The 15797-nt window shown below is 48.1% G+C and overlaps 1 protein-coding gene across 1 annotated transcript in view; it reads right to left on the bottom strand.

Annotated features, from left to right (window-relative positions):
- The window catches only part of LOC109304420 (ephrin type-B receptor 5), a 155370-nt gene that overhangs the window by 57246 nt on the left and 82327 nt on the right, over positions 1 to 15797 (bottom strand). Inside the window, exons 5-6 of the mRNA XM_019526955.1 lie at positions 7763 to 7918; positions 5166 to 5504 (exon numbers count right to left, since the gene is read on the bottom strand). Coding sequence (XP_019382500.1) covers positions 5166 to 5504; positions 7763 to 7918 — 495 coding nt within the window. The remainder of the gene's footprint in view (positions 1 to 5165; positions 5505 to 7762; positions 7919 to 15797) is intronic.

The raw sequence follows: 15797 nt of genomic DNA, 5'->3' as shown, positions 1-15797 counted from the left end.
TTTCATTCTCTATTTCTGCCTTGACTCCTCCCCTTGTTTCTCATCTTCCCCCAATACTCCTCACCTCAAACATTCTCCATGTCTCCTCCTTCCTACTCTCACAGAGCATCCACCAGTGCTCTGTAGAACCCAGACACCAGAGCCAGAAGAGACCTTTTGGCCGGCTCAGTCCTGATCCTTCACCAGAGCAGAACTGCTCTCTATTATTTGTTCTCTCTCTGCCTTTGTTTAGACCTCAATTTACGTAGTTCCAGTGCTGGGGCTTTCTCCCATTCCCTGGGGAGTCCAACTGAGTTCCACATTAGGGCACAGATCATGATATGTGGTTTAAATTAATCCTGGTGACCCCTTCTCAAGCACTGAGCCATACCTCTCCATTCATGCTGTGTACAAGCCTTGCAGAGCTTCTGTTTGCCTGCACCCTTCAGGCTGCACATAGGTATGGATTCACTTTTCTCATACTGTGTTGGTCATATAGGCCTTCCCCTCTCAACGACGTGCAGCACTTCTGCAGCAATTTAGGATTTTCATGGTGTTCATGCTGTCTCCCTTCCATAGACAAACCTTCTGTGTTGTGTCTGTCACTCAAACTGTTTTCATAATCCTTCTCTTCCCAGCTCCAGGGCTAGACTCTCAGTCCCTAGCCCTGATACTGCCAAGACAACACTTTCTCACTGCAACTGTAAGATGACACCTAGCATGCTGATATCTGGGTGCTCTGTAAAATGAAAAACACCTTTTCAATGACAGGCCAGTGACATCTCAGGATCATGCACTGGCACCACAATACTGAAGGGCTAAGGAATGAGGAAAGCTTATCATATAAAAGAACCCATAGTAGTGGTTTTTTTAAATTGTAGGATTAAGCCTTTTTTCAGTCTTCATCAAGTCTCAGCTGGGTCACTGCATCCTAGCACTTCCACATTTCTATAGAATTGGTAACTAATCGAGTTTCCTCCTTCACTGTGGTCCACATTTCATCCCAGAGGTGGACACACTGCAATGCCAGACAAAGCCATTCATATATGGATTTCATAGACATTAGGGCTGGAAGGGACCTCACAAGATCATCAGATCCAGCCCCTTGCCCAAAGGGCAGGAAGTCAGCTGGGGTCAAATGCTTATTGAACATGGCCAGAGTAAGCACTTGCACCACTTCTGCGGGGAGTCTATTCCAGACTCTGGAGACTCGGACAGTAAAGAAGTTTTCTTATGTCCAGTCTAAAAGGGTCTTCCAGTAGTTTGGGACCATTTGACCTTATCTTCCCTTGGGGTGCCCTAGTGAACAGACATTTTCTCAAATCCTGATGCACACCCCTCATATACTTATAGGCAGCCACCAAGTCTGCCCTGAGCCTACGCTTCTCCAGGCTGAGAAGTCCCATGACTCTCAGCCTCTCCTAATAAGGCCGGCTCTCTTGACCTCTGATCATACATGTGGCTCTCCTCTGGACTCTCTCAAGCTTCTCCATGTCCTTTTAAAAGTGTGGAGCCCAGAATTGGATGCAGTACTCCAGCTGCAGCCTCACCAAAGCCAAGTAAAGCAGGAGAATGACACCGGGTCTTGCTTGAGATGGTCTCATAGATGCAAGCCAAGATTTTATTTGCTTTGCCGGCTGTGGCATTGCATTGGTGGCTCATATTCATCTTGTGGTCAATCATGACCCCCAAGTCTCTTTTGGTCATGGTGCTAATGAGTGTAGCTGTGCTGAGCCTATAAGTATGGTGCGGGGTCTTTCTCCCAAGGTGGAGCACCTTGCATTTCTCTATGTTGGTTTTGATCTGCCCACCTTGCAAGCCTATCCAGGTCAGCCTGAATCCCTGCATATCCTTTACAGTGACCGCACTTCCCCATAATTTGGTGTCATCTACAAACTTACCCAGTCCGCTTCTGACACCAGAATCCAGATCATTTATGAATACATTAAAGAGTACTGGTCCAAGTACTGAACCGGGGGGGCACCACTGATCACCATGTGCCATGTTGACTCAGTTCCATCGATGATCACTCTCTCAGTCCAACCATGGAGCCAGTTACCCAGCCATCAGACAGTAAGGCTGTCAAGGCCACAACTCCCCAATTTTACCATGAGGACATCTTGGGAGACCACATCAAAGGCTTTTTTGAAATCCAAGTAAATGACATCAGCTTGTCCTCCCCTGTCCAGGTGACATATCAGTTGGTCATAGAAGGAAATGAGGTTGGTCAGGCAAGACCTACCTGTAACAAAGCTGTGTTGGCTGTCTCTCAGGATGATGCCTTCCATTAGTCTGTTGTTGATGGATTCTTTAATATTTTTTTCCCAAGATCTTTCCAGGGATAGAGGTCAAACTGATTGTCCTGTACTTCCCTGGGTCTTCCTTCCTTCCCTTCTTGAAGATAGGTACCACGCTGACTGTGGCAGGTGCAGAGATCCCACCTCAGGAACACAGCTGGGTATTCGTATCCCTCTGCTGTTTCCACCATGTGAGGCGGGCCAGTAGGGGGTGCTCCTGCATTGAGCCACCCACCTCCCTGCGCCCGACCACCTTCCAGGCTCCGAATGCCTCCCTAGGGGCGCCTTATGTCCGGCCGACCCCTCTCCCAGAGCACACTCGCTAGTCTGGGGGTAACATGCCGCCACCACCCCAAGAATGGACTGTCTCGCGGCCCTGTGTCCTTGGGGTAACACAGGCCTAAAGTCCCACGGGTACTCAACCCAGTACAGGCACTTGGGGTACTTCCCCAAGTCCGGGGGCAAAAAGGTATAGTCTCCCTTAGTCCACAGACCTAAGGGGTCTCTTAGGCATAATTTAGACCCACCCCTCAATAAGTCTCCCACACCAGTCAAAAAGGAGAACTTTATTGATTACAGGGGGTAGGGTAAACTAGGGTACAGGATAGAGCAATATCTTGAAATCCTAAAGAGCAAACAGTCTGGCTGTGGTAGCCTTTTGATTACGCATCTGTGATACTTCCAGCTAAATATCTAATCAGATTGAGTAGCTTACTCACAAGCATCTTCCAAAGGCAGGTGAAGTTTCCCTTTGGAGGCAGGCGGTTCCTAGCTCGTGAGTTTGGGGGGAGAGAGCCAGTTTCAGATGTTAAGGCTTCTCTGTCCCCTGCCTGGCTGCTGCGTCACCTCATGGCCGGAGAGGCCAGACCGCCTCCTTCCCCGTCCTAACTTATATAGCCCCTGTGACCTCATTCACCTGGGCCAGCGGAGGTCAGCCCCAGTTGGCTGTCAGCCAACCAATCTGAAATGCATCACTTGTTACCGGGCAGATTCCAGCTCCCCAGGTAGAAACCCCTTACCCAGGTAAGTGATGCAAGTCACGTAAGCAGAGGGAGCAGGTTTCCCCCTCCCTCAGGAATGCAGCCAGCTCCAGTTCCCTAAAGAGACAGGCTGAGGGTGTGGTCCCCTGTGTGCTGGGCCCACCCTAATTGAATGGTCACAGCACAGAGATTTAAATCACAGTGTCACAGGGCAGAGATTTTTGGGGAGAAACCAAGGTGGCTTTCAGCCACACTGACCCTCTTTCAATCTTCAGGAACCTCTCCAGAGTGCCAAATATCCTTGCCATTGGCCGTGCTATGATGTCAGCCAACTCTTTTAGCACTCTTGGGTGCATTCCATCCGGGCCCACTGACTTGTGGATGTCCAGCCTCTCAAGGTGTTCCCTCACAAGGTATTCACAAATTGTAGGTGTATGGTCACCCTTACCCTGGTAATCCTGTGTCCTGGCAGGAAGGGTGATCCCCTTGGGCTGGTGGAAAGCCAACACAAAGTAATCACTGAGATTACCTGTTTCCTAGGTGTCAAGTGCTGGATGCTCCATTTGGTGCAACAGGGGCCCAATGTTTTCCTTATTTTTCTTTTGACTTCCCATGTATCTGGAGAAGGACGTTTTATTGTTCTTGATTCCTGTAGCCAGTTTGAGCTCGGTTTCAGCCTTGGCTTTTCTGGTCCGCTCCCTCTGGTCCGCTCAGATGCAGGCCAGTGATACATAATCCTTCTTAGAGGTATTTCCCATCTTCCAACCCTTATAAACTTCTCTTTTAATATTAAGGAGGTCATGAGTTCCCTATTGAGCCAAGGGGGTTGCCCAGCCCTTTTACTACCTTTCCTACAGGCAGAATGGACTTCCCTTGTGCTTTTAGGGTCACATCCTTAAGGAGTGACCACTCATCATGGACTCCCCTCCCTGTCAGATCATGATCTCTCAGGGCCTTGACAACCAACCTCCTGAGCTTGTGGAAGTCACCTTTCCTAAAGTTGAGGATTTCTGCATTGCTGACTGATTTGCCAGATTTGCAGTGGATAGACAAAGTGATCAACTTGTGATCGCTGTCACCAAGCTTCCCTTCGATCTTCAGGTCACTCACTAGATCATCCCCTTTCGCCTGATATACTACATTATATTATGCTAATGTCTTTCTGTCCCACCCTATAGTGACAGGCAGTAAGGCAAAGAAAGAGAGATGTCACAAATCACTCCATAATGTTGGTTAAGGCACCATGAAACATGAACTGGAGTGCAGCTAGTGAGCAAGCAAAGAGGACAGGAGAGAGTGAGAGATGGAAGGGGAGAACTGGAAGAAGAGGGACTGAGGAAAGAGAGGATCTGAAAGAGTCAGAAGACAGGAAAGTAATTGGTGAGAGATCAAGAGGAGGAAGGACAATGAACAGGAGAGAGGGAAGGCAGGAAAAGGAAAATCAGAGAAGAGTGTAGGCAAGTCGGATTGAATAGGTGAAAAAACAGTCTTTCCGTGCTTCTACAGCCACATGACACCCACAGAGCCCTCTGCAGCATCTCCTGTCTCTCTCAAGGCAGTACTTGCTTCCCCAAACTATGGAGCCATTTCTCCCACCACTGCCCCTTCAAGCTGGTGCCTGCATTTGATTTTCCCCCTCTTCCATGAATGATCACAACCACAGCAGCAGCTTATCTTGGCCTTTCTGTCAAGGCAGCAAAGCCCACGCCAGAAGGAGTAACAAAGAATGGTGCACATGAACCACCTGAGACAGACAGGCAACAAAGGACAAGGGCAATCCCTGAAGAAGGAGAGTCACAGTGAAGCCTACTATGAGGTACAGGACAGGAAGGAAGGAATAAAGGCATAAGAGGGAAACAAAGAGAGAAGAAGCAGGAGGGATGGCAGACAGACAAGGAGGCCTCCTCACCTGATTGGCTGGTGCTGACATTGATGGTTGCATACTGGGGAGCCTCAGAGCTGAGCTCTGTCACAAGGTTGACAGCCTGGATCTCAAACGTGTACTGCACACGAGCCAGGAGGTTGGAGACTTGCACACGGCTCTCTGTCAGCCCCACCTGACGTGGCTCAAACTGGACACTGTCCCCACAGCGCACGCAGGGCCCTGGGGAACCCGGCGGGCACACCTTGCAAATGACATTGAAGAAGACATCCTTGCGGCCACCCAGGTCCTTGGGAAGGCGCCAAGTCAGGAGCACATTGGAGCCGATGATCTCATAGCTCAGATCCCGGGGGGCAGAGGGAATGCCTGAAAGGAGAGAGAACACATGATCAAAAATCTATGAAATAGTGAGGGGGAAGCAGAGAGGAAAGAAGAGGTAAGGGAATCTGAAATCAAGAGGTCAAGATTGTGGGACAGGGCGCCCCTGGTCAGGGGTGGCACCTGCTGTGAAGGGTGGGTGGCACCCTGTGAAGGCAGAATTCAGCAGCCTCAAGCAAACAGCAACCCAAGGCAGTTCCCTCCCCTATTGCCCTACTTATGCTGCAGAGTCAGACCCATTCCCCAGCAGGATCCCTGAGTCTCACTGCTCCTCCTCTGTCTGCAGACATCTGAGACCCACTGGCAAAATGTGTGCCTCATTCCCAACAAGTGCTGATCCACACAGAAGATGACAACCAACTGGTACTATCAGTTACTCCATTAGCTCAACTGGCAGAGGACTGTGTGGTGGATCTAAGAGCTCCTGTTGGGACCAGGGCAACTCCACACAACAGAATTCCTATTTTATTCTGGTGATTTTTTTTGTTTGTTCTTTTAGCTTAAAAAAAATTGCTTACAAAAACTATGGAATGGAATGGAAAAAGTCAATGGAATGTCCTAGGGACAAGACCAAAAGTTATCAAAAGCTAGATTTAAACTTTCCTGTGCAATCTTAATCGGTCCCCTGTGCGTTATGATACAGGACATAATTAGATGATCAGGTACACTCTTTTTCCTCAGAACTCTTCTTCCATTCAGTGTAGAAAACAGACAGCACAGAGGAATGAGGCATGGTTTTGTAGCAGGGATGCAGTTGTCCATGGGACCTATGTCTTGTTTGCTCATTTGTTGTAGAGGGTGGAAGGTGAAAGATGTAGAGGACTGCAGAGTGAGAAGGTATGGCTCAAGGCTGTGGAAGCTGCCTGATGCCCTGGAGACCTGGATGCCATCTCTGCTTCTACCACACAGTTCCTGTGTTGTGCTGGGCATGTCACATCAGTTAAGCAATTAACAAGGGCTCACTAGCTGTTTTCTTTTTCTGAGACCCAGCTTGAGACCCTGGGGTCTGGCTGTCAGAAGCCCTAGCCACTCGCAGCTGCCACAATATTAGCTGGAGCTGTGCCTGCATTCACAATGTACCATACTGTATTCCTCCCTCTCAAAATGCCAGGTCCCAGTCTTCTCCAATCATTTAATGCTTTTAACCTAAACCTCCTTGTGTTTCAATTCTCCACCTATAAAACAGATGACAGTACCCTTTCTACCCAATGGGAGCTTGAAAAGATAACTTAGGGGTTGAGAAGCACTCAGATATAGCTCAGAGGGTGCATCTACATGTGACTATGTGCAGCAATAAGCTTCAGAGCTTATTGCTGCTGGGTGCACATCTGTTCAAGCACCTAGGACTGCAGCACACTGAGCCGGGCTGGAGCAGCTCTGGCTGGCAGGGGCCCTGAAGGTTAGGGTGCAAGCCTGAGGCTGCTTCCCCACTCAACATGCTGCAGAGGGGCTCCACTTCAGTTTGGGGCTAGCTGGCAGGCAGCCACCTCACTGAAACACCTTTGTAGCCCAGCCAGCATCTACATATGCACTGCTGTGGAGTTTTATACTCCGCATCAGATTAGTACTTGTATTTACAAGTACTACCCTGCTGTGGAGTAATTTAGTTTACTCCAGCCTAATAGGGGCACATGTGTAGACACTGAGATGTCTACTGCACAGCTAATTAGTCTACTGCAGAGTAAACATCTCATATAGATGTGCCCAGTGAATAGTGTACAGTCAAGAAGGCACAGAACTTTCAACAACCAGGATAAAGCAAAATACTGAAGTGTTGCTTATCCAATGAACACTGTCCATCTGCAGGCACTGAATGAGGCAGCAGTCCAGTAGCCAAATAACTCCACAGTCATGTATTTAATGCTGCATCATAATACAGGCATGTCTAGGGAACTGAACTGAGGTTAGAAAGACCACACAAAATTTGGCACCTCCCAATTTTTGAGTATTGGACTTTGCAACTTCAGCATTCTTTTACTGTAGGATTTTGTGTCCCATATAATGGGATTTACATGCAATATGTAGGATTAATGAAGTCTTTTCAGCTACACTTGATGGGCGGATACAACTTGTAGTGGATTAGAGGCAGCAGCCTCCAGGTCCTTGCAAGTGGAATAAGCAAAGAAAAATTATTCCCTTTTCCTTTTGGAAGAGATGAGTCAGAGATGTTTCTGCCTCCTGCAATCAAGTCCTTTCCTGTTGGCCCTGCGTTCCTTCACCTTCAGATCCCACAGCCAGAGACTTACCAGTGCAGGGGGCATCCAAGGTGTCTGATGTGGAGCGGTAGTATCGGTTCTGGCAGGCACACTCACTGGATCCAACCACTGGAGTGTGGCTGTGGGCAGGGCAGGGACGGCAGGGGGCATCTCCAACAGACCCTTTAAAGGAACCGATGGGACATGCTGAGGAAGGAAAGGAAACAGGCAGCTGAGAAGAAGGAATGCCACTGACATATCTTAGAAGGAGCATCAAACCCTTTAGGTTTAATTCAGGCATGCCAAACTCATCAGGCCCCGTGGGCTGGATGAATGGTGCAAGGCCAATCCTTGGGCCAGACAGGGCCCACAGACCAGCCTATAAGTCGGCTGCAGTGCATGAGGCCAGCCTGGGCCATACATTGCATGCAACACACACCCCGGACGAGCCCCGTGCTCTGCATGAAGAATGAGTCCTGGACCAGCCTTGCATGCTGCATGAAGTGCATGCCTGCCTTAGCCTCATGTGCAGTGTATGGGGCTGATCCTGCACATACCACATTGCAACACGTAGTTCCACTCCAAGACTCACCAGGTTCACCATGAGCCAGATAACAGGGCTCTGTGGGTTCAACCTGGCCCATGGGCCAGATCTCTGACACCCCTAGATTTAAACCTAGGTGGGGACTGGGAGAACCCCTCACAGTGACAGCCTATGGCAGTTTTGGCCACCTTGCCATGGGCCTGCTTTGAGCTGGAGTTTGTTGCATGTCTGAGCCTCATTGATTGACTAAAGCTGCCAGTAGAGCTGAAGTGACTTTGACAGGCCTCCTTTAAGGTTGATTTATCTATGGATAGCAAAAAACTAGGTTCATAGTTAATAGGGTTGGAAGGGACCTGAGTAGGGTCGGAAGGGACCTGAGTAGCAAGAAAATGGTGGATTAATTTGAAACAACTCTGACTTTCCTCACTTGCTGAACAGCACTAGCAGTGCAGAGCACTATCCTCCCCAACTCAGGATAGCAATATACCTAGCTCAAAATTGGCGTGACTTGAACTGAACCTTGCATTAGGAACCAGGCAGAAGTGTGGCCTGACTTGGCAGGCATGAAGAATCCCATAGGTGCAAACCAACTCTAGGGGTGAAAAAGGTTGCACAGGAAAAAGTACCAAGCAGAGAGAGGAGAAGTGGAAGAGTCCCTTATCAGCCTGAAAAGCATAATGTATGCCCCAAAGCTGAACATGCTTCATGGAGCTGCAGGAAAAAACAAGTCTAGGAATGTACAGGGAACTGGGCTTCCCCCTCCACTGAGAACTGTTGTTTGGGAACTGCTAAATTGAGTAAGACCTAAGGAACTCCATTGCTGTTCCTCAGAGAGAAGTGGTTCTGCAAAAACTGGGTCCTCCTGGGTTTATTCGTATGGTACATTCGTGTCCCCTTTGCAAACCATTATTTCTCCCTAGCTACCGGTTCTGGGAATGCTGCCTGGAATATAGCTGGGTTTTGTGGACTGGTTTGCTTGTATTTATTTTCCGTTCTGTCCCACACACCCTCACTCACTCTGTCTCCTCTACTGGGACCCAGCCAGAATAGAATCCAGATCACTGCAAAGATTTCAGGCCCCAGAGCGAGCATATAATTTGTACCCGCAAAGCACAAACCAGAGGATTTCATAATTCCTTCCCTCTCTGCCCTGCTCAGGCTTTGTGGCTGAGCTACGACACAACTTTTTGGAAGGAGATATAATCCGCATTTAAAGTTTTCAAGTGAGGGAGAATCCACCACATCGCCTGGTAAATTGTTTCAAGAGTTCATTAGGCTCAGTTAAATTTGGTGCCTTAGTTCCTGTCTGAATTTGTTTGGCTTCGGCCTCCAGTCCCTGGCTCTTGTTATGCCTTTGTCTGTTAAAGAGCTCTCTAACTAACAGAAATCTCTCCCCTTGTAGGCACTTGTAAACAATGAACAGGCCACCTCTTATCTTTCTCTTTGCTAAACAAAGTATATTGAGCTCCTTAAGTCTCTTGCCTCTAAGGCAGGTTTTCTAGACCACAAACTCTTCTTGTAACACTTTTTTTAACACTTTCCTATCTTTCCAAAAGCCTTTCGAACAGGGCTCGCCTGATCACACAGGGCTCCCCTACAGACCTGCGGAGAGCCTGCTGCGCTGGAAATTCAGTGTGTTGGAGCAGACTTGCTTCTGGAGCACGGAAATTGATGTGCTCCAGCAGCCTTCCGTGTTGTGTGTATCAGCATCCCTGCGCTGAAAAAATGGCGGTGGGGCGCTTTGAACTAAAACAAGTTGGATGAGCTTTAGTCCAAAGCGCCTCACTGCCATGTTTCAGTGTGGGGAACGCTGATACCCATGACACACGGGCGCGTTTAATTAGCTCAGGTCACTAATTAAAGTACCTGGTGCCACGTACTGGAGCACATGTAAAAATGCCCAGAGATTCTGCTTTGTGAAACATTGGGTGGTTCTACAGTTTTTCAGCCCACAATGGGCCAAAAGTGAGAACTTTCAAATTTGATCATGGGAAAATCCCTGAGTGGAAAAACAGAGAAACCAACAGCCCTGCAGGATGGATGCTCCCCTAGGACCTGTGACAGTGGCTAGAGATAGATACTACACAGAAACTGGTATAAGCGATGGGAAACTGGTTCAAATTTATAACACAATAGAACAGGGGTTTTCAACCTTTTTAAATAAGTATACCCCTGGCAGCCCCCTTTTTAATAAGTGTACCCCTGGGGGAGGAGGTGGTGGTGAGCAGCCAGATGCTGAGCCGGGGGGGGAGGGAAGGGAGGTACCCCCAATTGACAACCCCTGCAATAGAAGTTCAGTGGACATAAACCACTTTCAAAATGGCCAAAACCAAACCTGGATGGGTGTAGTATCAGACTTAACTGATTTAGGTTAAATTGGTTTATTAAACTTCTGTCCCAGATCCCCTCCAGATTCAAATTAATTCACAGTCCCCCAGCATCCCAGGATGCTTTGCACCTCCCCCCAAACCTCCCTCACAGAGTGGGCAGGCTAACTTTGGCCCAAGCTGTTTCAGCCCAACAGGGAGGCGAGTTCTAGCACCCCCCGGCTTAGATTCAGAGATTGTAAGGCCAGAAGGGACCTCGGAAGATCATCGGGTCCAGTCCCCTGCACCAAGCAGGAAAGATAAGTGGGGGTCAGGTGACCCTAGCAAGGGGACTGTCTAGTCTCCTCTTGTAGATTTTCAGGGTAGATTTGCACCACCTCTGGAGGGAGCTTATTCCACTGTCTAGACACCCTGACTGCGAAGAAGTTTTTCCTAATGTTAAGCTTGAATCGATCTTCCAGGAGTTTGTGGCCATTACTCCTGGTTTTTCCCTCAGGTGCCCTGGTGAACAGCTGCTCACCGAACCCTTGATGTACTCCCCTAGTGTAGCGGTTAGTTGCTACCGGGTCCCTTCTCAGTCTTCTTTTCCTCAGGCTGCAGAGTCCCCGATCCCTCAGCCTTCCCTCATATGGCTTGCCTTTTAAGACTCTGATCATATGGGTGGCTCTTCTTTGGACTCTCTCAACCTTTTCCATGTCCTTGTTAAAGCGTGGTGCCCAGAACTGGATGCAGTACTCCAGCTGCCGTCTCACCACTGCTGAGTACAGTGGAAGAATCACCTCCTTGGCTTTGCTGGAGATGCATCGATTGATGCATGCCAAAGTATTATTTGTCCTACTCACTACAGCATCGCACTGCCAGCTCATATTCATGCTGTGGTCTATTATTACCGCCAGGTCCCTTTCATTCATGGTGCAAGTCAGTTTGGTGCCGCCAAGACCGTAGGTGTGTTGGGGGTTCCTCGTCCCGAGGTGGAGCACTTTACATTTCTCAATGTTGAACTTCATCAGGTTCTGATCCACCGAATTTGCTAGCCTGTCTAGGTCCATCTGTATCTGCAGCCTATCTTCAAGTGTGACCACACTCCCCCATAACTTGGTGTCGTCCACAAACTTGGCCAGTGAACTCTTCACCCCCACATCCAAATCATTAATAAAGATGTTGAAAAGTACTGGACTGAGCACCAACCCCTGTGCGATACCACTGCCCACTTCTCGCCAGGATGACACAGATCCGTTCATTACGACTCTCTGGATCCTATCCTGCAGCCTGTTTCTCATCCACCTGATTGTCTCAGAGTTAAGCTCACAATCCTCCAATTTTCTTGCGAGGATACTGTGGGATACAAGATCAAAGGCCTTTTGGAAGTCTAAGTATACAATGTCAACCTGTTCTCTTGTGTCCAGGTAGCGAGTTACCTGGTCATAGAAGGAGATGAGGTTGGTAAGGCAAGGCATGCCCGTGATGAAGCCATGCTGGCTGTCATTCAGAATCTTACCTTCTGCAAACTTATCGCAGATAGACTCCTTCATGAACTTTTCTCAGATTTTCCCTAGGACAGAAGTTAGGCTGATTGGCCTATAGTTAACTGGGTCCTCCCTCCTCCCCTTCTTGTAGATGGGTACAACACTGGCCCTCTTCCAGTCTTCAGGGACTTCTCCAGAGTGCCACAAGTTGTGGAAGAGTTTTGCCAGGGGTTCTGCAATGATTTGGCCAGCTCCTTCAGCACTCTTGAATGAAGACCATCAGGTCCTGCTGACTTGTATATGTCTAATTTTATTAACTGGTCATATACCAATTCTCCAGTAATAGTAGGAAGGCTATTATTCCTACTATGCTCATCCTCTACTCTACCTGGAGTGGTTTTCCTCTTGGCCCAGTGAAAGACTGAGGCAAAGTAGTCATTCAGCAGTTCAGCTTTCTCCTGGGTGCCAGTAACCAGCTCTCCTGAGTCGTTGAGCAATGATCCCACACTCCCATTTGTTTTCCTCCTGTTCCCTACATATCTAAAGAAGGATTTCTTGTTGTCCTGGATTCCTGGTGCTAATCTAAGTTTGGTTGCCAGTTTAGCCTTTCTTATCTATTCCCCACAAATGCGGGCGATGGTGGAATAGTCGTCCTGGGGGCCTGCCCCGAGCTTCCATTGTTTATAAGCCTCTTTCTTCTTTCCTAAGAGGACTGTGATTTCCCTGTTTAGCCAAGAGAGCTTCCCAGCCCTTCTGTTACCTTTTCTCCACATGGGAATAGACTTCCTTTGTTCTTCAAGGATCGCGTCGTTAAGGAACAGCCACTCTTCATGCACACCTTTTGCCTTTGGTCCCTGGTCCAGCAGCACTTGCCCTACTAGTGGCCTAAGCTTGTTGAAATTTGCATTTCTGAAGTTCAAGACTTCAATCCTGCTATTGGATTTGTCTGCCTTACGTCGAACAGTGAACATGATGGTTTCACAGTCACTGTCACCCAGACTTCCCTCTATATTTAAGTTGATCACCGGCTTGTTTCCTTTGGCCAGGACCAAATCTAGCAGAGCATCACCTCAGGTTGGCCCATGCACCTGCAAAGATTGAATCAATTCAGTCTCAGTTTTTTTTTTTGACTGTCTGTACTTAGCCACTGTAAGTTCAAATCCCTGCTCTGACCAATTTGGATCAATGGCTTGAATGTGGTGTTTTATTTCTCAAGTGGGTACCCTACCCCGCTAGTTATCAGCAAAATCCTATGATATGCCCAAGTGGCACTTACGCAGCTACATAGGTGTAATTTTTGCCACTTAAGTATTTTGGATTTCGTCTCTAATTGTGTAGCTGAGTTCACCCTGTGCTTCCCTCCTGGGCATGCTCAGTAAGCAGCAATTTGGCTGTGTAGGAGCCTGGGCAGAACAAGATTGCCTGGATTCAGGTAAACCCAGTGCTGTAGCAAGTGGGAGGGGGTGGGGGGGAAGAAGGGCAACCGCCCCGGGCACCAAAGTGAAGGGGTGCCAACAGGTGTTGCCAGCTGGGCTGAGGCACGGGATGGAGCTGCGAGCAGTTCGTTTGAGGGGATGGGGGAAGGGCAGCTCCCGCCACTGCATGCACTCCCAGGCAAGCATGGGAGGGTATATGCCCCCTAGATCTGTGTGCGAGACAAGGACGGGCTGCCACAGCAGGTTTTGCCTTAGGCACCAAATTTCATTGCTACAGCACCAGATAAGTCCTATAATCAGTGACTGTTTAGCATCAGAAGAGGAAGAGGAGAAGGATGGGGGATTTTCCATTTGCTTTCAGTAATCCCTGGATAAAATGAATAAAGGGCAGGTGCACAGACTCTGCTCCGTTGGAGGCTGGGGCCCACACCCAATCACAAACCCAGGGCCCTCTTGCTTCTAGGGCAACATCTATCTCAGAGTCACTCTCCCTGTGCTTTGCTCTCTTCTTCCTATCTCCACATGCCTCCCCGTTCCTGGCCTCCAAGGGGACCAGCTTCAAGAGAAGAGCTGAAGACTTGTAGGCACTGCCTAGCTTATGGCCTGGCAGACTGAAATCCTCTCTGGGTGACGGGCAGCTTAAAATCTGGATCTCTTGCACCCTGAGTAAGTGCTCCTACCACTAGGCTAATGAGTTAAAAGGTGGTAGGGCCCCCCTCCTCTCTTCTGCTTTGGTCAGTTATATGCATACTGAATCATCTGAGCCTGTTGCAGGTGGTATCTAAACAGCCAGATAAATAGGGACCTACCTCAATTGCAGTGGAAATTTGCAGCACAGTGGAGCCTTTAATTTTTCTCTTTTTGCTGTGCCCTCCCCCACCGCCATTGAGTGGCCAAGAAGCAAAAACCACATCATTAATTAACTGCCTCTTGGCCACTCAGTGGCATTTGGGGGGGTGGGATGTAGAGACATATACGGCAAGAAGATTGAGATTAAAGGTGCCGCTGTGCTGCAAACTTCCACCATGATTTAGGCAGTCCCTAGTATGCATAAATGCCCACAACTGCTCTTAGTCAGCGATGTAAGTGTCACTTAAGCATGTAAAGATGAAACAGGACACAGTCCTTGGTATGTACCATAGGTACTGCAGAAATGCAACCATAGCCAAGTGTTGAAAACACCAAGCTTCTTTAGTTCTATTACAGTACCACGTCCACACTGTAGAAAGCCTTTTGGCTGTACTAAGACAACCATATGCACTGGTAGGAGCCCTAGAATTAGTCAGAGCCCTAGAACTAGTCAGAGCACAATAAGAGACCTTGTTAAGTGCAGACAATTACTATTAGGCAGGAATACACTGGTTAGTCTGAAATCTCAGCAACTACTCAAGTCTATCCAGATACACTGACATATGGAGTCAGGGGAGAGTTGCAACATTGCATATGAAGGGAGACAGCAAAGAAAGACCAGCTGTCTTTGCCTTTAGGCCTTTAACCAGGACAGTGAAGAATGATGTTTGAAGTGCACAATGTGTCCATATAGTCTCGTGTTTAAAAATTCCATGAGAATAAATAACTCCATAACTACCAAACACAAGCATTTCATAGCCTCTCAGTCCCTTGTCAGCTATACCTGCACTGATGCAGTGTGCATTACAAATGAGCACAGCCAATACAGAGACAGGCAATAGGCATACAGACAATATCCAGAATTCACTGCTCTTTCTGGGAAGTTCCTTCATTTGTAATGAAAAACACAACATATCTATAATCCTTATGTTGAACTGGCTCCAACTGTGGATTATCCTTCTAATATTTTCTTATCTCAGCCCCAAACTATTTCTTGAATCAGAAAGCTTATCAGCTTTTTATCTCTCTGGATTTTGAGCTAATGAGACCCACCTGTTCTAGTTGCTGAGTAGAGTCAGCAAAATAGTTCTGCTCATTTCTGCTCGTTCATTCAGAGTGCTGCTAGGGCCTGACACTGGGTTGGCTAATAACCTTATTTGCTCTTAGTCCCAAGAATGAATATAAAGAAAGCAGCAGGTGATGGCAATGCCAGAATCTTATGTTAAGATCACAGAAATTCAAACAGAGCATCTGCACTCTGCATTGTGACTTTAGCAGGAATCTACTTCTGGTGCCCCAAAAGAGATATTCAGCAAAACAATATACAGCTGTAGAACCTGTACAATGAAGCACATGCCAACATTATCACTTCCTTATCTGTGGAGAAGGCTAACTTGCACATGGCAGCGCATTTGCACATAGTTTTGCTGAAGAAGGTAAGCAAGGTATCTTTATTGTTAACAA

Source organism: Gavialis gangeticus, unplaced genomic scaffold (genome assembly GCF_001723915.1).
Source record: "Gavialis gangeticus isolate Ggan-Ray unplaced genomic scaffold, GavGan_comp1, whole genome shotgun sequence".
Lineage (NCBI taxonomy): Eukaryota > Metazoa > Chordata > Crocodylia > Gavialidae > Gavialis > Gavialis gangeticus.
The sequence above is the reverse complement of the archived record's forward strand: the minus strand, read 5'-3'. Positions and strand labels throughout refer to the sequence as shown.